The following is a 22,361-nucleotide window of genomic DNA, read 5'->3' as shown; positions in this document are numbered from 1 at the left end:
AACATTTGATTCCAATATCACATGTTAAGAATTTTAATAGAGCCACATACAAGGTACAGTAGAAAAGCAGAAAGTGGCTCTCTCCCACCTTTTATGCCAGACTTAAAGGAGCCAAAGTTTCAGAGGGCTGAGAGAAAGTTTCCTGGGCTAAATGGAGCCTGAAACTCATGGAACTCTTTGGATATTGTTTCTACCAGAAAACTTATTAATAAGTTCCAAATAGCCTACCTTAGAAATGAATTTCTGGAACATGCTCCATTTGTAAATTGCATTCTTCATCCTTTAAGCATGTTTGTGTTCTAGGGTGTTTGAGAGACTCTGAGATGTAGTTTACAAACCATGGCCTAATTCTTACCCTTTAGCATTTTTCCAGGCTTTCCTCTATTTGACTGAACTTACTCTTACACCTTGAAAACCAATAAGATGTTTCCCAGTGGTATCCTTATGTCTTCTGCTAACTAATCTGTCTGACAGGCCATCCATTCTAATAAAAATAGTGAATCATAATTATGTGTTCTGTTTTCACTGAGTCTCTCATTACCTTCCTCCTTTTAATCATTAAAACAGTCAGGTAAAAGTAATGAAGCCTAAACCTGAAAATATAAAGATGAAAATAAACTTCCTTGGTCTTGCACTTTTACTTGTGGTGTGACGTTAGGCAAGTTATTCAAATTCTTTTGGCACCTCAGTGTACTCAGCTATGAAATAAGAATTCTAGTAGAATTACTTCATAGTGGGTTTGCTTAGATAAGAATTTAATAAACAAACACACATAAAGCTCTTACAAAAATGCCTGATGAATAAGAACTATTCAATAAAGTCAGAACTAATCATCATCATTAGTTACTGAGAAGAAAAGCAAATGTAATAATTACATTTTGTTTGCCATGGAAGCTTAGAAGGTGCTCATCCTGGTGCAGGCAGAGAAAGCTGGATCTGGGTCCCAGCACCTGTGCTGCCAGTCAGGCCCACTGGAGCCGGCCAGTAGCCTTACCTTCATCACCTCGTTGTGCGTGCCCTGCACAGCTAAGTGGAGGGGCGCCATCATGTTGAAGTTTCGGAGGTTTGGGTTTGCTCCTCTGCTGAGAAGAAACTTAACACTTTCAATTTGGTTTTTTTCTACAGCACAATGCAGAGGGGTATTTCCATAATCATCCATTTCATTCAGTACTAGAAAAAGAAACCAAAATGTGGATTAAATTTTGCTTAGACTGTATTCAACACCTCCTGAGTGCCTATCCACTCCAAACGCAGTGCCAAGTGCAACTGACATCAGCTCCATCTTTTAATGGAAACTAAAAACACAGCTTCAGTTCTAATGAAACATTTAATGGGCACCTAGTGGGAATATATAGTAGCACGAGACTGACTTTCTCAATTGAGTGAAATTTCTATGGGTAGCATTAATAAGAAATAGATCCTCCTATTGCTACATGTTTTTATCTATATGAGTTTTGGGATTGTAATAAGATATTGGGATTATATAAAAGCAAGAACCATGTTCTAGGCACTCTGCTAAGTTCACATGACCATTATTTCATTCAAGCCTCCAATAGCCTGCAAAGTAACACCATGACTAATGTTCAGAAGGAGGAAGATGTTGAGATTCAGAGAGGTTAAAAGTCTTGCCAACATCACAGAGCTAGTAAGGAGGTATGACAGTTACCACACTTCTCTGAACCTCAGCTTTCTTGTATTCAAACTTGGTAAAAAAAAAATTTGAAAAAGCATATATTCATATACCTACACACATACACAGGAGGAGAGAGAGAGACAGAGAGAAAGAGAATCAGAGAGAGAGAGAGAGAGAGAGAGAGAGAGAGAGAGACAGAGACAGAGAGACTCTGTGATGTTGCAATGTTACTGGGACAATAATATTAAATCATGTCTCTAAAGATCACAGCAGAGTGCCTGGCCTGTAGCAATGGTTCAGAAAATGTAAATGAGAAATACAACACACCACTCATAAACCACAAGACTAGAATTTGAGCTTCAGACCCTGATGCCACAAGAGGTTTCCATGTATTTCTACGATAGGATATATGGCACTATGTACCCCGTGAGCTCAGCATATAAGTAATATGTCCTTTCATCCTGCAAAGTCCTATAGCTATTCTAAAATAGACATGGCTGACTGCTTTATCAACCTTGTAAATTGGTGACAGTATATCTTTATGTCCAGGAAAGGAGAAAAAGTATTTGCTCAAAAATATGATTTGGGGACTATCTATGATACACGGTACTTGGAACCATACAGCCATGTTTTCTGTTTCTCTCCTTTTTAAAATGTGTCTCTCCGCCATTTCCTTTCATTCATCTAAGTGTTTCATTCTAAATAACACACACACACACACACACACACACACACACACATCTCTTGACCGTTCTGTCTGATCAAGAAGAAGCACTCCATTCATCACTCCATTTGGCACCAAACTTAAACAGGGATCTATACTTACAAACTCCCATTCACTAATTAAATAACTTGAATTTGGCTTTTATCCTCATCACTTTTCAGAAATCATTTTTATTTTTATAGAGGTCACTGGGGCCTTCTAATGTAGAGGCTTTATCTTGATCTCCTTCATACTTGATCTCTTTGTGGCAAGGGCTCCTTCTAACTCTTCTATTCCAGTAACTTCACCCACGACATGTGTATTTTCACTATCTTCATCTTTTTCTGGCTTTTGCTCTGCCATCTGTCTCTTGATGTTGGTACTCTACTCTTAGCTACCTTTGCTAGCCGTTTTGTGATCCCCTAAAGGATTTTCACACATTTCCACTGTCTCAGCGACTTCCTGTGCAATCATGCTCCTGTAGGGCAGCCCCTTTCCTTCTGCATTTCTGTTGTGTGCTGGATATTTCCAAGAGGATGTCCCCTGGACCCTTCAAACTCACTGTGACCAAATCTCACACCTTCGCACTCACTTCCTTTCTGTTCTCTCATATTCCTTCTTTTGGGGGATGATTATATTATTAGCCTAATCTCCTAAATTTAAGAATTTCAAAGTCAGTTCTAACTCCCTGCCTCTTTCTCTTCCCATTTACTCTGCTGTTGAGCACTATTGACTTTACACTAATATCTCTTGAACCTCTCCCTGTCTCGTTTTTGTAGCTGCACAACCCTGGCAAACTCTTATTCTCTCTTTACTATCAAAATAGCTTTTTAGTTTGGCTTCCACTTCTAATCCATCTTCCACAATATTGACAGAATTATCTTATATAGCAAAGGTCTTATCATACCACTTCACTGCCTTCATCTCTGTGGTATCCACCTCCTTCATTGTCTGCAGTTGAATTTCTTTTCCTTTTTTTTTTTTTTTTTTTTTTTTTTTGAGACGGAATCTTGCTCTGTCGCCCAGGCTGGAGTGCAGTGGCCAGATCTCAGCTCACTGCAAGCTCCGCCTCCCGGGTTTACGCCATTCTCCTGCCTCAGCCTCCCAAGTAGCTGGGACTACAGACGCCCGCCACCTCGCCCAGCTAGTTTTTTGTATTTTTTTAGTAGAGACGGGGTTTCACCGTGTTAGCCAGGATGATCTCGATCTCCTGACCTCGTGATCCGCCCGTCTCGGCTTCCCAAAGTGCTGGGATTACAGGCTTGAGCCACCGCGCCCGGCCCTGCAGTTGAATTTCTTAAACAAGGTAGAGTGTACAAGGCTGGCACCTGGAAAACATCACTGTAGGAGCATGGTACACCTTCTTGAGGTGTCAATTTTATTTAATGATGATAATTTAAATGTAAAATAACCTCAATGGAAATAGTATAAAAGAGTATGTAAAATGTACACGCATTCTTACAATCTATCTAAAAACTCAAATGAAATCTGTGCTTGTTGTGGGGTGTCCTAGATCTCTGCAATATGCTTAGCTATATTTCAGTAGAAGAAGTTGAGAAGTCCTGGTGTGTAGGAAAACTCACAATTCTAAGTGAAATATATAGGCTCTTTATAACTGGCACTAATTGCCCTTAAAAATCACTTCATTCCATTCTTTCTAGTGAATTGAATGGGACGAACGATTTCCGGAAGATGCATTGTAATATTTTGTTACCTTCCAAAGAGGAATCTCTGGTGATCTTCTCCATTAGCTCAATTTGGCCTTCTGCTGCGGCATAATGCAAGAAGAAGGTGTCCATGTCATCACATCTTTTTAATTTCTTTTGTTTATTATAGTTTTGTAATCCATATGCACTTCCTTCAAAAACCACCTAGAGGTATTTAAACACCGTTACACCAAACAAGCATAAGCAAAATTGATAGCTATAACCATTTTATAGCCTGAAAGAACTTATTATTATCCAAAACTATCTATCATGCTTATAATGAGGTAAATATTTTTCTTGAAATACACAAAATGTTTACATACACAAAGAAGGTTTGAGAAAATGCCCCAAGACTGATCAATATATGAAATAAATTTTTTAATCCTGAACTCATTCATATATGCTTAGAAATAAAGGCCTTTCTTCCTCGTTGTGAAGGAAATGCAGAAATCTTCCCCAAACAAATGATTCAGATACTTGCTTTAATTCTACCTTTGACCATAACTAGTCACATATGCCACATAATATATATCCAAACTCCAGTTTTTTATTTTAAGGATAACTAGAGCATTTCTCACTACTGAAAATAAAAGCTATCAATGAAAATGAAGTATTAAGGTATTTAATGTATCTTTAATATAACTAAGAAAAGATTTAGAATATTAGGATTTATTCAGCAAATGTTAGGTTGGAATAATAAAACTTAATTTCTTAAATGTTTGACCTTTAGTTTTTGCTTCTGTTATTACAGAATAGTACCTAACAAATCACTTTCCTATGGTAGTCTCTTAAATTGAGATGTGTTACTTTTTTCCATATAAGCTACATATAGCTTTAGTGACTACAGGATATGACAATAAGCATCCAACCACTTCCAAATTTACACATATTCAGTAATAAATTTAAAATGGGCTTCTTGCAGAAGTAGGGACTTTTTCCATGTCTTATCCTATCAAAGAAACTGTTGACCTAAATCTATTTGGAAGCATTTTGGTACTTGAATTTGATACGCTCTTTGCATAATAAAGGGATTATGCTGCCCACTCCCTAGTGCCAGAAAGAGCAGTTTAGGATGTCTGTTCAGCAATGTGCTGTCAACACAAACCCAATTCCACACTCCTTAGAGGGAGTACTAGGTTCATATGCTCACAAGGTATTACTGAATTCACAATGACAAAACAGCATCTAAATACTTTACATGAGCATATCAGATGTACTAGATCATCTCAATCAGTACCTGACGTTGTCAGGCTTTGAAGCGATTTTTTAAAGTTCTGAAAGTCAGCCAAGGATGTCATTTAGACAAAATATATATTCATTTAATGTAGTTTCACGTTGTCACAGGGTCACTTCAGATTCCTTTGGAATCTGAACTGTATGATTAGATTCAGAACATAATAGACTAGATCACTTTTAGATAACCTAATTCTAACTAAACACTTTAAAACAGAGATATCAAATACATCTTTTTTAGGTTGCTTTAATGAAATACATATAAGTAGCAATGTGGCCAAAAGGTTGGAAACTGAGGTGAGAGAGAACAATTGGAAGGTCAAACGCTAAAGTATTCACTATCTTGAAAGAAAATAATTGGAAAAGGCTAAAAGCATCAGTCCAGTGGTTCTTTGTCCACATTTCTCACCTTGTAAGTTTTCTGTGATCCTTCAGTTTTGTTAGTGTTCCTGAGATACTGTGTATGTGCTGGAGAAAATATGTTATACAGCTTTTCTTCTAAATTTGGAAACCACCAAAAACCCTCTAGAGTTCAAAAAGCCCTTTACAGTATTACATATGTTTCTTTGTAATGAGTACAACTACTGAGATTTTTACAAAATGATATGGAACTACCACAGCTAATGAAATAAAATATATAATCTCTCCATCTACAAACTAATGTAGCTTCTAAAAGGCTTTAAAAACATAAGTTGCTCTATGTAGGCGATAAATCTAAATAAAGACAATTAGAAACATGAAGACAAACAATTTTGAGACTCGCTGCTAAGAAATTCTTCAGCAAATATCTCTAGAAAATAAAACCACATGGGTGATTTTAGAAATTTAAAATTTCTCCCTGTACCATATTAATTGTAAAGATACTATTCCAGTGGTTGAAATCTATTCATGACTCAGTTCTCTGGAGTAAGCCAAAAGGCCACAGTTATCATGCTAACATTAAGAAGTACAAAAAATGTCTGTGGCCAAACTGGACATGTCAACAGACTCACCTTGGGAGGCCTGGCTACTTGGTGTGTGTGATTAACTATACATGCCTGACTTACACACACAATTGGCAATAGTGCAAATTCCTGCAACCTGTTTAGACAGCAATTTGTCAATTTCTACCAAAATTAAAGCTGTAGTACCTCTTGACCCTGCTGGGACTTTAACATACAGACATATCCATAAAAGTACCAAGGGACAGACAGAGAAGTCACAGACATACTCTGTCACATGTGTAATAGCAAAACAAAGCTATTTTGTTACATACAAAACAGCCTAAGTGTCCATTAGTGCAAGACTGGTTAAATAAATCATGATCTATTCATACAGTGGAATATTAAGAAGCTGGTAAAAACATGAGGTAAATCTACAAGTGCCGATTTGAAATGTATTCTAAAATACATTTTGTGAGTAAATCAGAGTGGAAATCTGTGAGTTCATAACTTTGCAAATAAAACAAGATCTATTAGCCCGTGTGTTTTTGTGTAAGCATTTTTTTTTTAACCTGGAATATACATAAGAAACTGTTAACATGGTCTAACTGTCGAAAGAGATTTGTGATGAGGGTTTGGAGAGACATTTTTAATGATGTCTCAACCTTTTAAAAGAGCCCCTTTCTCCTGCTGACAATCTGATGAAATCCAGTGGTGGACTCTGAGCACCCAACAGCCTTTATCCCTTAGACTATGCCATCAGGTAGTAGCTAGTGCTGCCTTCAGGTCCGAGAACTGCATAGGTAATATAAGTGCCCATCCTAGAGCCCCAGGCCACCCACCCGTCTTCAAAAGGTCACCTCCTCCACAGCGTTTCCTGAAGCTCCTACCCCCTGGAGAAGGAATTTGCCACTCCTGCCTCTGTTTTATTGGGGACATGTTCTGCAACGCTTTATGTGCAGATAATAGGTTTCTCTGTTTCACTCTGTTAGAGCAGAAGGCTTGTCAACCACCAAAACTCTTAAATAGTTATCCAGCGACTACTAGATACAGTCATTCGGCTGTTTGGTTCTAAATAAAATCTACGGAAAGGTCCAAGTGAAACGGCACACATTCCAAATTGTCCTGATTTTAGGCAGCTGCCCAATCTTGTGCCAGATGATACAGGTACTTTTTGAGTAGGTTTCCCCGGACTACAGTAGCCAGTCCAGGAGCAAGAATTCGGTTGGACAAACAAGCAAAAAAAAAAAAAAAAAAATTGATAAAGCGGGGCTGTGTAGGCGCGTCATGAGTGGGGTCTCCTCTTGGACTGTGAACACATCCCAAAGCTTGCAACCCCCTGGCCACCCCACGCTTTCTCCAAACCAAGTGCCCGCAAGGAAACCTCCAGCCCACCCCCGCCCGGACGTCGGAACCCCTCCCGACCCGCGAGCGCCCAGGGTACCTTAAGCGTTTCCTTGCAATCATCGGTGTCGTCCTGCACATCCTCATAGACAACACCCTGGGACTCCTTCTTTTCTCCAGGGCGCCACATCTTCCTCAGGCTGCGCTTCATTGACCCCACCCCGGACGCCACCTGGTGCAGCTGCTCACCACGCGCGCGGGCACCTGAGGCGAGAGTGCTCTGTCAGCCAGCTAGGCACTGGGTTCTGCGCGAGCTCGAGCTCTCCAGCGTTGCAGCTCAAAGGCAGCGAAAAAGTCCCTCCGCCGGAGTGCCGGAGAACTTCTGGAAGGAGTTCTGAGTACCGCGCTACTTTTGTAGTGCAGGAAGCAGGCGGGGCGCGGAGAGAAGGTAGAAACCCAGACCTCCTTCGCAAAGAGGGCGGCGGCGCCGCGTCTGCCTTGGACTCGCCCCTGCAGGGACAAAGTGACTCGCCCGTCCCGCTGTCCTGCAGCTGCAGCAGCGCGCTCCCAGAGTAAGCGTGTCAGGTCGGGGTGGATGCAGGGAATTTGTTACAATAAACACACTAAGAGCCCCCTTGCCCTGCCCCCCAACCGTGTATGTGAGTGTGTGTGTGGAGTGGGGGGGCGGTAAAGAGAGAGGAAGAAAGAATGACTGTGTACATTGGAAAGATTTTTAGTTTTCAGGAGTTTTTTCTAACTAAAATCGCATGGACCTGTCTTTCCCACCACGTGCACCTTCTTCTGGGGGCCTCTTTGATTTGGAAATAAAGTTTTTAACAAAACTTCTCGTTCCAAACATTTGGGAAAATAGCTAAATCCTAGCACTGGTTTGAGGGACTAGATTAAGTCCCTGTGAATATCAGGTCTCGTTTCCTGTGGATAATAATATTGATCCCCCTCACGCTTTGGTGTTTAAAGGTGGTTAATAAAAAGGTCAGGTTAAACGTAAGCCACCGCTGACTGGTGCAAGTTTGTCCCCAGCTTTGTATGAGAGACTTATATTTATAGGACTGCTCTTCATTAAGTGTCAATTGTGTAGAATAAAAGGTGTTCCCTCTCAATCGAAGAGGCTGGTTCTACTTTTATGTGCAGAGAAGGGAGCCTCTGAAACTGTTGCCGGTAAGTTCAAGTTTACAAGGCTAGAAAGCAAGAAACCTTCTTTCTAAGGCTGATTATACCTTGCACAGGACAGAACGTAGCTTTGACAGTCTTTTGCTTTGACAGACTGTGCTTCCTGAAGGCCCTGGATTGTCGTATTCACCTGCTCATATCCAGCACTTAGCCCAAGACCCCCGTGGATCTAGGACCTGGCATAGAGGTGCACTCAGTAACGGTTTGTGGACTGTCTGACCTAGGGGCTATGGTGGGCTGAGTTTAGAGCCAGGCAGAGTGGATATGATGACGTTGAGGAACCATGAAAGGTCCCCCCAAAACTTCCAATGGGTATGGCAGGTTGCCATCAATTCCACCCCTGAAGTGGAATTCCTTGGAAGGATTATATTGAACTTAACCACATCATGTCCATGAGTATGACTTGCTGGAGGATACAGGTGTTTGACTTCACCTTTGCACTCTTTTCCCACCAGCATCTGTTCCGGGTGTGTAAGACAAGAATCAGTTGCACAGCTTGCTATGATTTAGTTGAAGGAGGTAATGCATTTGGAGAAACCAATAAAGAAAAGAATCCAAGGGTTGGGTACAAAGAATAACTCATTGAGCCATTGCTGTCTACCTGACATTTTCCATATACCGAGTTAATGTTTTAAAATGGAAATGCCTCATAGGAATATTAAGACTTTATTTTTTATCATTGACTATTTTGATCAATAGCTTTTCTCACAACACTTAGCTGGAAAGGGTCACTAAGGCAAAAAGGGAATAAAGAGGATGTTCAAAGTGGTCATTTTGGAAGCTGGGGCAGTGAGCATGTCATGGTAGCAAGCATCAGATACCCTGTTGGCCCCGAGAGACAGGGGGCGAGGGGGGTTGCCGGGCGGGGGAGGGCAGCGTGGCCCGGTTCAGGGAACTCCAGCAATGGACGGTTGAGGGGAATTCTGGGAGAAGATTGGCTCCAGGCCAACAGTACCCCTCCTTTGTAATATCCCCTGGGGTCAGCTGCCAGCACAGAATGATGCTTTCTGCATTCTTGCTTCTCTACCCTATTGACATTCCCCAAAGCAGGTATTCTTTTTAATTTGTCTTCTCTGTCTTTAACACTGAAAAATACAGATGGTTAATATTATAAATATGAGTATTTTCCTGCTTTCTGCTTATAAAAGCAAAGAGATTAAAAGATAGTTTAATTTTTAAAAAATATTACGAGGGTCTTGTTCATTTAAGGCATTTTTCAGGCAGTGTCTTCCTAAGACCTCTCAGGAATTCCCATGACTATTTCTTCTTAATTGTTAAATTATTTCCTACCCATCAAAAATATATTTTTCATAGGCAGGCAGGACAGCTTCCTCTAATTGCAAGATTAATTGCAAATCTTGGTCTTAAAATGCAAAATGTAGACAGGAACAAGATGGTAGCCAGCTATTTACAATCAGGATCTTATTTCATTTGAAGTTTATTGATGAATAGCAATAATGTGCAAGCTTTTTATATCAATTATACTTTTAAAATGATAATTATTAGAGAAAAGAAACCTTGCTAGAAATTTTCTGAAGGGTAATTTTTATTATCAAATTACAATTTGACATCACACAGGACCTTATTCGAGAAAATGAAAAGTAATAATAATAAATAATTTTTTTAAATTATGAGGGAAAATATAGTTATATGCATATATTGTTCAATAACATTTTATGAAAAAATCTAAATTACCAAAATTCTCCTTAATTATTTTGTTCCTTAAATTTAAAAATGTTTTGTTTATAAATTAATTACAAATATATTTATTTTTAAAGTCACTAATCCAGATATATTATTAATGAAAAGGGGCCCAATATACATACTAAGGAAAATAGCATCTTTTATGAAAAAAACCATAAAATGCACCCATGGAAAGTGCACAGTGTGATTATTTGTGTAGTAAATGTATACAGTTATACAACTATCTATGTAATCCGGTTTTAGAATATCTCCATCAATTCAAAAAGTTTCCTTAGACCCAGATGTAGTAATTCCCTCCCCCACCCAGACCCCTAAGCAACCTTCAATCTGTCTTTGGAGCATAGTTTCTATAGTTTAGCCTTTTCTAGAAATTTCAGATACATGGAGTCATACACTATGTAATCTTTAGCATCTGGCTTCTTTTGCTTAGTATAATGCACTTGAGATTAACCCACATTGTACTATGTATCAGTAGTTTCTTCCTTTTTATTGCTTAATAGTATTCCATTGTATAGATATACCATATTTTCTTTACCCATTACCAGTTGGTAGACATTTGAGTTATTTCCAGTTTGGGTCTATTATAAATAATGCTGCTATGAACATTTTCATACAAATCTGTGGACATACATTTTTATTTCTCTTGTTTAAATAGATATCTAGTAGTGGACTTGCTGAGTAATGTGACAAGTATGTGTTTAGCTTTGTATGAAACTGCCAAATTGCCTTCCAAAGTGGATGTACCATTTTATATGGCCTCCAGCAGTGTATGAGGATTCTACTTACTCCATAGCCTCACAAAAGTTAGTATTGTCAATCTTTTTTATTATGGTCATTCTAGTGGTATATACCATTGAGTCTTTAATTTAGCATTTCCCTAATGGCTAATGATATTGTCCATATTATCGTGTCTTATTAGTCGTTCATATATTTTCTTGATGAAATGTTTATTAAATTCTTTTGCCTCTTTTGAAATTGGGTTGTCTTCTTAATATTAAGTTGTAAGAGTTCTTTATTCTAAATATAACTCTTTAATCAGATAATTTGCAAAGCTTTTTTCAGAATCTGTTATTTCTCTTTATTTTCTTAATAGTGCCTTTTGAAAGCAAAACTTAATTTTAATAAAAGTGTAATTTGTTAATTTCCTGTATTGTGTTTTGGGTGCCTTATATAGAAACTTTTGCCAGTGTAAAATTAAAAAGCTTCTCTTCAGTATTTTCTTCAACAAGTGTTAGCTCTTAACTAGATCAATTTTGAGTTAATTTTTGTTCAGGGTGTGGGATAGAGGTCTAAGTTCATTTTTATTGCATATGGATATACAACTGTTACTAGTTGTTAAAAAACTATACATCCCTCATAGAATTGCCTTCGAACCATTGTCAAAAATCAATTGACTACAAATGTAAGAGTTTGTTTCTAGACCCCTATCTTCTTCCATTGATTAATATCTCTATATTTAAGCCAATACCACATGGTCTTGACTTATATATTCAGGTTAATAATCTCTTGTCAGATGGGTAGTATGATGGTTAATGTTAGGTGTCAGCTTGACTAGATGGAGGGATGCCTCGATGACTGATGAAGCATTGTTTCTGGATATGCCTGTTGCATTTAGTCTATAGATAGATTTGGTGAGAAGGGCCATTTTAAAAATATTGAGTCTTCTGATCCATAAACATGGTGTATTTTCAATTTACATAGATCTGTCTTGATTCTCTCAGCAGTGCTTTGTAGTTCTCCATGTACAGTTCATGCATATTTTTGGTTAAATGTATTCCTAAGGATTTTATTAGTTTTAAACTGTTTTAAATGAAATGATTTTTTAAATTTTACCATCAGATGATTTGTTGTTTACAGAAATACAATTGAATTTTCATAATGATCTGTTTTCTACAGTATTACTAACTTTGCTTATTAATTCTAATAGATTTGTAAGGGACTTTTTAGAATCTTAAACATACAAGACAATGCTAATAAAGACAGTTTGCTTCTTCCTTTTGCAAATGTATGCCTTTAATTTTTTTTCCACCTCAATCACTGATTAGAAGCTCTGGGACATTGTTGAATATAAGAGGAGAGAGTGGATATCCTTACCTTTTCCCCAATCTTAGGGGAAAACAGTATCTTTCAACATTAAATATTACATTAAAGTAGGATTTTCATTGATATCTACTATCAGGTTGAGGAAAATATTTTTATTCTTTGTTTTTATCAAGAGTAGGTGTTGAATTTTGTCTGATGCTGTCTCTACAACTATTGAGATGATCACGTGTTTTTCTCACTTATTTTATATTAATAGATATTCTAATATTAAACCAACCTTTTCATATGTTACTGGATTCAGGTTGCTAATATGTTGTCAAAGATTTCTGTGTTTAGGCTCAAGAAGAATATTTATCTGTAGTTGCCTTTTTTTGTGATATCTTTGTATAGTTTTGCTATCAGTAGTGTAACAGTGGCCTCCCTGAATAAGTTTTAAAATGTTGTCTTCTATTTTCTGAAGTAGTTTGTATAATATTGGTTTTTTTTTAAAGGTTTAATAGAATTCACCATTGCAGGCCTTTGGGAAGATACTTAATTACTAATTCATTTTTTATCTTTTATAGAGCTATTTTGATTTAATATTTTTGCTTGAGTAAATTTAGGTAATTTGTTGAGAAGTTTGTCCATTTAATCTAAGTTGCTTATGTATTTGTTGGCACAGAGTTGTTCATAGAATTCCTTTACAATCAATTTAGTCAATCAGTTTCTTGTAGGGTGTGTAATAATGCCCCTTCTTTCATTCTTGTTTTTTGTCATTTATGTAATCTCTCTTTCATAGCTAATAGTTTATCAGTTTCGTTGATTGGTTTTCAAAGAACCAACTTTTGATTGTATTGATTTTCTCTGTTGTTTCTCTACTTTTGGTTTCATTTTTTTCTCTCTTTAACTTTTCTTTCTAATTATTTGGGTTCAATTTGCTCTTCTTCCTTTACCTTTTTGAGGTAGAACATTCAGTTGCTTACTTGGATCTTTCTTCTAATGTAATTATTTAAAGATACAAAATACTTGCTTAACTTTACAGTAGCTGCATCTCATAAATTTTGATTTGGCATGTTTTCAGTTCTGGTTTGTTCTTTGGCTCACAGATTACTTTTGGAACTGTGTTGCTTAATTTTCAAGTATGTGGGATTTTCCCAAATTTATTTCTGTTGTGGATATTCAATTCACTCCAATTATGACCAGAGAACATACTTTGTATTGTTTCAGTCCATGTGAATTCAAATGTAGAATTGTTGAAACATTTTATGCCTAGCATATGGTCTATCTTGTAGACTGTTCTACATACACTTGAAAATAATGTATATTCTGCTATCATTTGGTAAAGTTTCTGAGCAGGTATACTTGAGTGATAGTGTTGCTCAAGTTTTCTATATTCTTAGTGATTTTCTATTTATTATGTCATCAGTTACTGAGAGTATTAAAATATCAAATTATAATTGTTAAATTGTCTGTTTCTTCTCACAATTCTGTCAGGATTTATACTCCATTGAGAGAGTGTCTCTGTTCTTAGAAGTATGCATACTTATAATTATTGTCTTTCCACTTTTTATCATTATGAAATTTCCTTTATGGTCTTTAGTGATATTTCTTATTTTAAAGTCTATTTTATACGATATTGTCATGCCAGATCACTTATGCTTACCATTCACATGGCAGATCTTTTCCCATCCTGTTAATTTTAATCTATTTGTTTTTAAACTATTTCTTATAAATAGCATGTAGTTGAATCTTTCTCTTTTATACAGGTTGACAGTCTCTCCCTTTTAATTACAATATTTACTCATTATATCAGACATTTAATATGATTATTGATATGGTACTGCCATTTTAATATTTGTTTGTTTGTATCACGTCTTTTTCTTTCACTCTTTTTTTCTCTACTGCCTTCTTTTGTATCCAACAATGGTCTTAACATGTCATTTTAATTCGTTGGTAGATTGTTTAGATGTTTTCAAGTTATTTTCATAGTATAGTGATTACAATGTTCATCTTTAACTTATTACAGTCTACTTTAGGTTAATACTTGTTTAATTCAGTAAACTATGGCAATGTTGCTCCAATGTATCACAATTTCCTCTCCCATTTTATGTTATTGTCATATGTAATACATTTGTACATCTATGCATGGTATATACTCTAAAATGATGCGTTATAATTCTTATTTTAAACAATTTCACATTTTTAAAAGAAATTAAAAGAAGAAAAGAGGATACACATACACATACACAGACTTTTATATTTGCCTACTTATTTACCATAGCTAGTGGTCTTCATTTATTCTTATAGATTTGAGTTACTGTCTGCTATTATTTTCTTTCAATATGAAGGATTTCTTTTAGAATATCTAATAAGGCAAGTCTGCTTGGAAAATAAAATAAGGAATACTTTTTGCTGGATATAGAAGTTTTGTTTGATAGGCATTTCTTTCCTCACTTTGAGTGTTATTACACTGCCTTCTGGCCTCCATTGTTTTCAGTGAGAAGTCAACAAATTATCTTATTTTTTTTCAATGAGATAAGTAGTTTTTCTTTTTCTGATTTCAAGATTTTTCTCTGTCTTTCAGCAACTTGACTATAAGGTATCCATGTGTTGACATCTTTGTGTTTAACTCTCTTAGTGTTCATGAACCTTCTTGACTTTGTAGATTAATACTTTTTTTTCAAATTTGAACAGTTTTCAGTCATAATTTCTTCAAATAATTTTTCTTCTCTGTCTCTTACTCTTTTCTTTTTGGGACTTCCATTATGTGTATGCTGGTAAATTTAATGTTGTCCATGTTTCCGTTCAACACTTTTAATCCTTTTTATCTCTGCTTTAGATTAATTTTTATTGATCTGTCTTCAGGTTTACTACTTCTTCATTGTTCCCGAATCTGCTATTGAGCCTACTAGTAAATTTTTCATTTATATTGTTGTCTTTTCAACTCTAGAATGCCCATTTGGTTCTTTTTGTTTTTAGTTTCTATTTATTAAAATTTCCTTATTGTTTTATCATTGTCAACATATTTTCCTTTAATTCTTTGAAAATGTTTTCTTTATCATTCAACATCTTTATATTAGCTGATTTGAAATACTTAACTGCTAAATCTAATATCTATGCCCAAACAGAATTAGTTTCTGTTTGTTGCTTTTTCCTCTTTCTGAGTATGCGCTACACTGACTTGTTTCTTTGCTTGTCTTATAATATTTTGGTTTGTAACTGGACATTTTAGATGAATATTTTAGCAACTCTAGGTTTTGATTAATTTTTTAAAATTTTTTCTGTAACTTTCTCAGACTTAAACTGTAGAATCTGTTTCCCACATGGTTTGTAGCTACTGCTGTTTCTGTTCAGATATTTTAAATTTAAATTTTAGTTTTTATCCTGAATTCTTGGAGTCATTATCTACATGAATGTGTATTTCTTAAGTAAAATAATCGCTTTTTTATTGTTATTCAGTGAGTTGAAAGCTGGGTACTAGTTAGAAGAGCTGAACATATAGTCACAGAAATGAAAGTTGACAAATTTCTATAGATCAGTGTATCTGCTTCTTATTCTTATAGTCATTTTAAATTTTATTTCAATCTGGAATTTCATTAGGCTATAGAACTGTTTAGGTTATAATCTATTTTAGTTTTAGAAGCACTCACCTATTATACCATTAAAATATGGTATATTTTAGGGATCAGCATTTGACTGTATTTTTTATTTTTGTATAGTTATTGTCTACTTAGATTTTTCTGTCTTCTTGAGTTAAATTTATCAATTTTTAGTTTCCTTGAAAATAATCCATTTAATGAACATTTTAAAAAATTTATTAGGATTCGTAGTATCCTCATAAATTTCTAAATCTTCCCTATATCTGTGGTTCCCACTGTCTTGCTTCTAATGTTCATTTGTAATTTGTAAGTTTTTTTTTTTATTATTTCTTAGATATTTGATTTTTTAAAGAAATAGCTTTTGGTTTTAGCAATCATATTTTCTATTTTTTGTTTCTTATGAAATATTTTCGCTTTTATCCTTTCTATTTAACTTATTTTACATGTGAAATTATTTCAGAATTGATTTTGAAGTTTTTCTAAAAAATTATCTTGGTTTTTGTCTGTTTTAAATTATTTTATACATGCACTTAAAGTGATTTTTTTTTTTTTTTTTTGAGACAGAGTTTAGCTCTGTCACCCAGACTGGAGTGCAGTGGCACAATCTTGGCTCACTGCAACTTCTGCCTCCCTGGTTCAAGCAATTCTCCTGCCTCAGCCTCCTGAGTAGCTGGGATTACAGGCGCCTGCCACCGCACCCAGCTAATTTTTGTATTTTTAGGAGAGACAGGGTTTCACTGTGTTGGCCGGGCTGGTCTCGAACTCCCAACCTCGTGATCTGCCTGCCTCAGCCTCCCAAAGTGCTGGGATTACAAGCATGACCAGCGTGCCCGGCCAGTGATAAAATTTTATTTGAGACTCACTTTTTTTGTCTCATCAGTGTTGAAAAGGCATTGTTTTAAAAGTTATGTCTTACTAACTCTAACAGTTGAATTCTAATTTCCTTTTCAATGCAAACATTGAAAATGATGTTTTAAATTTTCAATGGCTAGGAACTTTTTTAAACTAACTTTTTCTTGTTAGTTTGTTGTTTTATTGATAGTGCTCAGTTATCTTATATTGCCTACAGTTTTAAAAAATTTGTTGAGATTATATTGTCCAATATATATGGCTGAAGTTCCATTTAAGTAGTATTTTTAATATGACATTTTATACAGATTCATTAGCTTAATGTTATCAATTGTTCTTCAAGTCTTCTACCTCATTATTTTTCATTTACTTGATATGCAAACATCTATGGTAAGGAATTCCACCACAGCTGTGTAATTGACAGTTTAGTCATGTATACAATCAGTTACTTAATTATATACTTATAAACTATGTTTTTAGTACAGAAATGTTCATACCAATGGTGGTAAATTTATACCTTGATGAATTATAATCTAATCAATATGAAATATATATATTTATCTTCTTTAATTTTTTATACTTGAATTTCATTTATACTAGATATTAATACTGCCATACCATCTTTCTCTTTGTTACTATTTTTCTAACATATTTTTTTATTTTCAACGTTTATCTGTACTTTTTTTTCCTTTATATGTGTTGCATGCAAGCAGCTTAGAGTTGGTTTTATTTTGTTTTTAACCTAATCTTGTTTTTAATTGGGAAGTTTATTTATATTTATTGTGATCATGGATACATTTGCATTTGTTCTTTTTATATAACTTTTAAAATTTTTCCTGTTTTCTTTTTTATTTTAATTCCTCTTCCTGGTTAGGTTCACCTTGTGCATTTTCTTTTAACCTTTACTGTTTTGGGGAATGCACATTCTACTTTTTCTTTTTTTTTTTTTTTTTCTTTTTTTTGAGATGGAGTCTTTCTGTGTCGCTCAGGCTGGAGTACAATGGCTTGATCTCGGCTCACCGCAACCTCCGCCTCCTGGGTTCAAGCAATTCTCCTGCCTCAGCTTCCCGAGTAGCTGGATTGCAGGCATCCGCCACCATGCCTGGCTAATTTTTTTGTATTTTTAGTAAAGATGGGATTTCACCATGTTAGCCAGCATGGTCTCGATTTCCTGACCTCGTGATCCATCCGCCTCAGCCTCCCAAAGTGCTGGGATTACAGGCCTGAGCCACCACTCCAGGCCCTTGCGCATTCTACTTTTTCTTATGATTTTCCTTAATTTTAACAATCGCACTTAAGCTTAAGATTTTTGTCAAACTCAAGAGTTAATGATTATCTATATCTTCCTTATTTAAAATATAATAAGCTTAGGTCTTCCTTGATCACTTCTCCCATCTGTATTTATACATTCTGTATTTTTTTGTAATTCTTTGTCTTGTATTCATATTAGTTTTTCGGTATTCTATACACACATAATTCTTCCAGACAGAGGTGGTGTGTTGATACTAAAATTTCTAAGTTTTTGCATGTCCTTAACTGTAATGAAGCTGTCCTTATTTTGGCCTCCTATTGTTTAAATAAATACAAAATTCTTTCAAAGTCGTTTTATCTCAGAAATTGGAAGATTTTGATGTTACTTTTTAATATCAGTTTTGCAGATAAAGTATCATATCAATCTGTTTCTAATTCATTTCTTTGTAAGTTATTTAATTTTCTCTCTAAAATCTTTTAGAATTTTTATCTTCTTGGTGTTCTAAAATATCACCAGTATGCAACTCAATAAAGATCTTCTATTGTTTACCTTGTTCAGTACTGTAAAATAATTATCTGGAAATATCATTTCAATCTAGTAATTATGCTTCTTTGGCTTTGGGAAATTTTATTCCATTATATTAGTAGTAGTATTTATTTCTGCATATCTCAGGCATCTTTTCATGGCAAGTGGTAGGAAAACACAACTAAAATGACTTGACGAAAAGATAAATTAATTGATCCCAGTATTAAAATGGCCTATGTTGGTACTTATTTAAGACACAACTTTATCCAGAGTCTCACTCTCATTAAAGTGGATTTTCTCTTTCTTTTAATTTTTTTTATAGGAAGAAATTTTACGACATGTTTGAAGACTCACCTCTCTATCTATGGCAGTCTCAGGCTGAAATCTGCCAAGTTTATGTCCAGTGGTATGATCACTGAATTTTCTACCAGCTCTATAAAATTCTATGTATATTACTGGCTGTAATTGGGTTATGAATTCAATTTCTTAGCTAGTCACCATAGCCAGAAAAACAATAATCTGATTATCCAGACCTAAGATTCAGACCCTGTGTTGAAATCAGGCATGGAGCCAGCTGTACCCAAATTGAATTTGAGTAAACTCAAAATGGATTGAGAATGGTACAAGAATAGTTTCCATTTCCCTGAGAGAAACTGAAGTATGCCATTGGCAAAAGAAAGGAGGAATTGATGTTGACTGTCTATTTCTAGCTGAATATATAGATGCTCCTATACATTCCATTTTCTCTGTTTGATTTTTCTTAGTGCATATTAAAATTTCTTAACCCATTTTCCTTGCATCTTAAGCTTATCATTAACATTTTTTTCTTTGTCCTTTTATATTGTATTATGGGAATATTCTTTGAATTGATCTTTCAGCCCTCTGTTGTGTTTTTCAGTTATATGGATCTATCAAGTATGTGTGTGTGTGTGTGTATATATATACATACATATATTATATATATATTTCATGAAGAAAGCTTTATTTCAAAGTTTCTAATTGAGTCTCTGTCAATGTAACATATTCTCACATTTTAAATTATATTTTATTCTAAAGCCCTGCTTTGCTTGTCCTGTTAACCTCTTTTTCTCATTATAATAATGTTAGTTCCTTCTAGTGTTCAATAATCTCTGCTCATTTTTGTGTTTTAGTATTTCTGTCCACTTGCCTCCTCTAGTCACTAAGATCAGTCTCTTATGACAGAGGCTGGCTGGGCCACTAGGAAGACAGTACTGTGTGCTTCAGCTCCCTTTCTGGGAACAGGAGCTCCTTGTCCTCCCTGGAGCATTGCTCTGCCTCAGGACCCACTTGCCCACACTCTGCTTTAGCCTATGGGCAGACACTTTTGCTGCCTGTTGCTTAGTACAGATCAGAGAGGGGAGTGGTGCTTGCTAGCCTAGCTCTCACCTTCGTTTCTCAATTAATAACTTGTCTGATGAATGCTTGAAGCTGTCTTTATATCTTGTGGCAACTGACTTTGTGTTCAAGGCTCCTCCTTCACTCTTCCCATCACAGCATTCTTTTGCTTATGTTTAGTTCATGTTTTGCTTCACTTTAACAACTTTGTGTATTCAATCCTGTCTACTGTCTATCTTTCCAGAATCCTGTAACATTTCTAGTCTGTTGGTGGCATTCTTTTTTTCCATGCTGTTTTGGATTTACTTTTTCTTTTAATTTTTTTTTTTTTTTTTTTTTTTTTTTTTTTTTTTTGCTGTTTTATAGGATTTCAGATGGGAAGGAAGGTAGATATGTGTGTATAGACAACAATCTCAATCCAAGTGCTTTCTTTTAGTTTCTGTGTAATTAAAAATTCTGTTCTGTTTCTTCCAAATCATATGGAAAGGAGAAAATAACTTTATGCCTGTCTTGAAATATTGGAATGACAGAAAAGTATTGAGTCAGGGAGGAAGGAAGGAACTAATGTTCATTGAGAGTCTACTGCTCATCAAGCCATGTCTTTAGTTTGCTGACAACTGAGTTCCAGATGGAAAATTTTTTTTAATATGGATAAGTAATGAGACAAATTACAAACCTCCACCCACACACCACTTTGACATCTATGAAATGCTCTTTTCTACTGGTAATCAGCGAAACTTAATGTACTTTGTTACAAAGAAACCTAAGCATATCTTGCTCTTTCTACTCCCCAGAAGACAAACTGATTTACACAGGTTATCCAAAGCAGCACCATTCCCAGGGCTCTTGGCAACCATGGTCTAGAGTAACTATGAAAGCAATCAATAAAAAGCCAAATCTGATAAGATTATTTAAAATGTGAGATATAAAAAAGCTAATTAAGTTGGCCTCCAGACAAGGGAAATCTTGCTAAGAGTCATTTGTTTTACAGCAAATCGTATTTCAAATTTTAGAATAAAATAAGATACATACATGTATCTTACTTGTATTAAATTCTTGTGAGTGTGCACATATTTTATTAACTTAATCAGATGATGAACTTAATCTTTCTGCTGTGAATTTTTAATTCTAACTATTTAACCTGAAGCAGTTGCCAAAATTTGAAATGCATTTCCGTGATATCTGCCAGTGAATGAGAGATATAGTAGATTTCTTCAAGTACAAGTAATACTTTATAAGATTTGGAAGTACATTTTAAGGTACTTATTAATTATAAGAATCTTCTATGATGCAACTCTGTGCACTTAATTTATACCCAGATCGTTTCACACCAGAATCCACAACAGTAAGACCACAAAAAAAAGCTCTTGTCTCATGAAGAATCTTTGCTATTTATTTTAATAATTTTATCATATGTGGAACTTTTAGAAAACTGCGCTACTTTATTATATAAAAATATTTAATTGTGTTTATCTTAAGTAGCTAACACAATATCTTTAGTTCAAAGTTTGTCTTCAGTCTATAAAGACATTCAAACTTGTTTGACTTTTCAAAAATATACTAATTTATCCCAGTCTAGAGGAAACCTTTTTAGGATTCTAAGACATAAGCTTCTCAATGAATTCTAGACAACCATAGCTCAAAAAATTCAAACAAAATTAGATGTATAGAAGTTTTTACCTCATCTAGTTCATGGTGGTAACTATGTCAGATTGAAACAAAATAACATTAAGTACAAAATGAGAACTTTTTTTTTACAGTTAAAATTCAAACTGGCATTCAGACGTATATGTTAGTGTAATAATTATACTTATTTTATATATCAGAAACCTGTACTCATCTTGTGAAATACATGCTTTATCCTTTAAAAATTGGAAAGTTACAAGATATTGAAGAAAAGGTATGCTTACCTTTCTTCATAAAAATTGACATCCTGTTTCTGATGTTACACAGGCATAAATAATCAAGCGGAGAAGTGTTCCTTTCCTCACACAGGCAATAGGTTGCACCCACTTTTATAGTCTCATATAATTATGTAAGGGGCGGTTCATTCTAAGAGTCAATATTATGCCTTTTTATTAGACTATATGGTGGGTGATCACTATGTATTCATAATGTGAACTTTGAAATTTGATTACTGTCTACTCGAAACCAATCACTTAATTTAATTATTGCTTATAAGTTTGTTTCACCTACCATGGCTCCTTTGTAATGCAAAACCACAAACCAAAGTCCAGTAGTTTCCCCTTATCCATGGGAGATACTTTCCAAGACCCCCCAGTGGATGCCTGAAACTCAGATAGTACTAAACACTATGTATACTA

General features: G+C 35.2%; 1 protein-coding gene across 1 annotated transcript in view; it reads right to left on the bottom strand.

The window, feature by feature from the left end:
- Positions 1-22,013, bottom strand: part of LOC105483595 (transient receptor potential cation channel subfamily A member 1) — a 68,245-nt gene extending 46,232 nt beyond the window's left edge. The window contains exons 1-4 of the mRNA XM_011744518.2: positions 21,948-22,013; positions 7,640-7,803; positions 4,051-4,207; positions 995-1,170 (exon numbers count right to left, since the gene is read on the bottom strand). Of these exons, the coding sequence (XP_011742820.2) occupies positions 995-1,170; positions 4,051-4,207; positions 7,640-7,803; positions 21,948-21,969 (519 nt within the window). The 5' untranslated portion in view covers positions 21,970-22,013. The remainder of the gene's footprint in view (positions 1-994; positions 1,171-4,050; positions 4,208-7,639; positions 7,804-21,947) is intronic.
- Positions 22,014-22,361: the final 348 nt, after the last annotated feature.

The sequence above is a fragment of the Macaca nemestrina genome, chromosome 8, assembly GCF_043159975.1.
Source record: "Macaca nemestrina isolate mMacNem1 chromosome 8, mMacNem.hap1, whole genome shotgun sequence".
In the NCBI taxonomy this organism is placed as follows: domain Eukaryota; kingdom Metazoa; phylum Chordata; class Mammalia; order Primates; family Cercopithecidae; genus Macaca; species Macaca nemestrina.
This window is presented reverse-complemented; position numbering and strand designations above follow the sequence as displayed.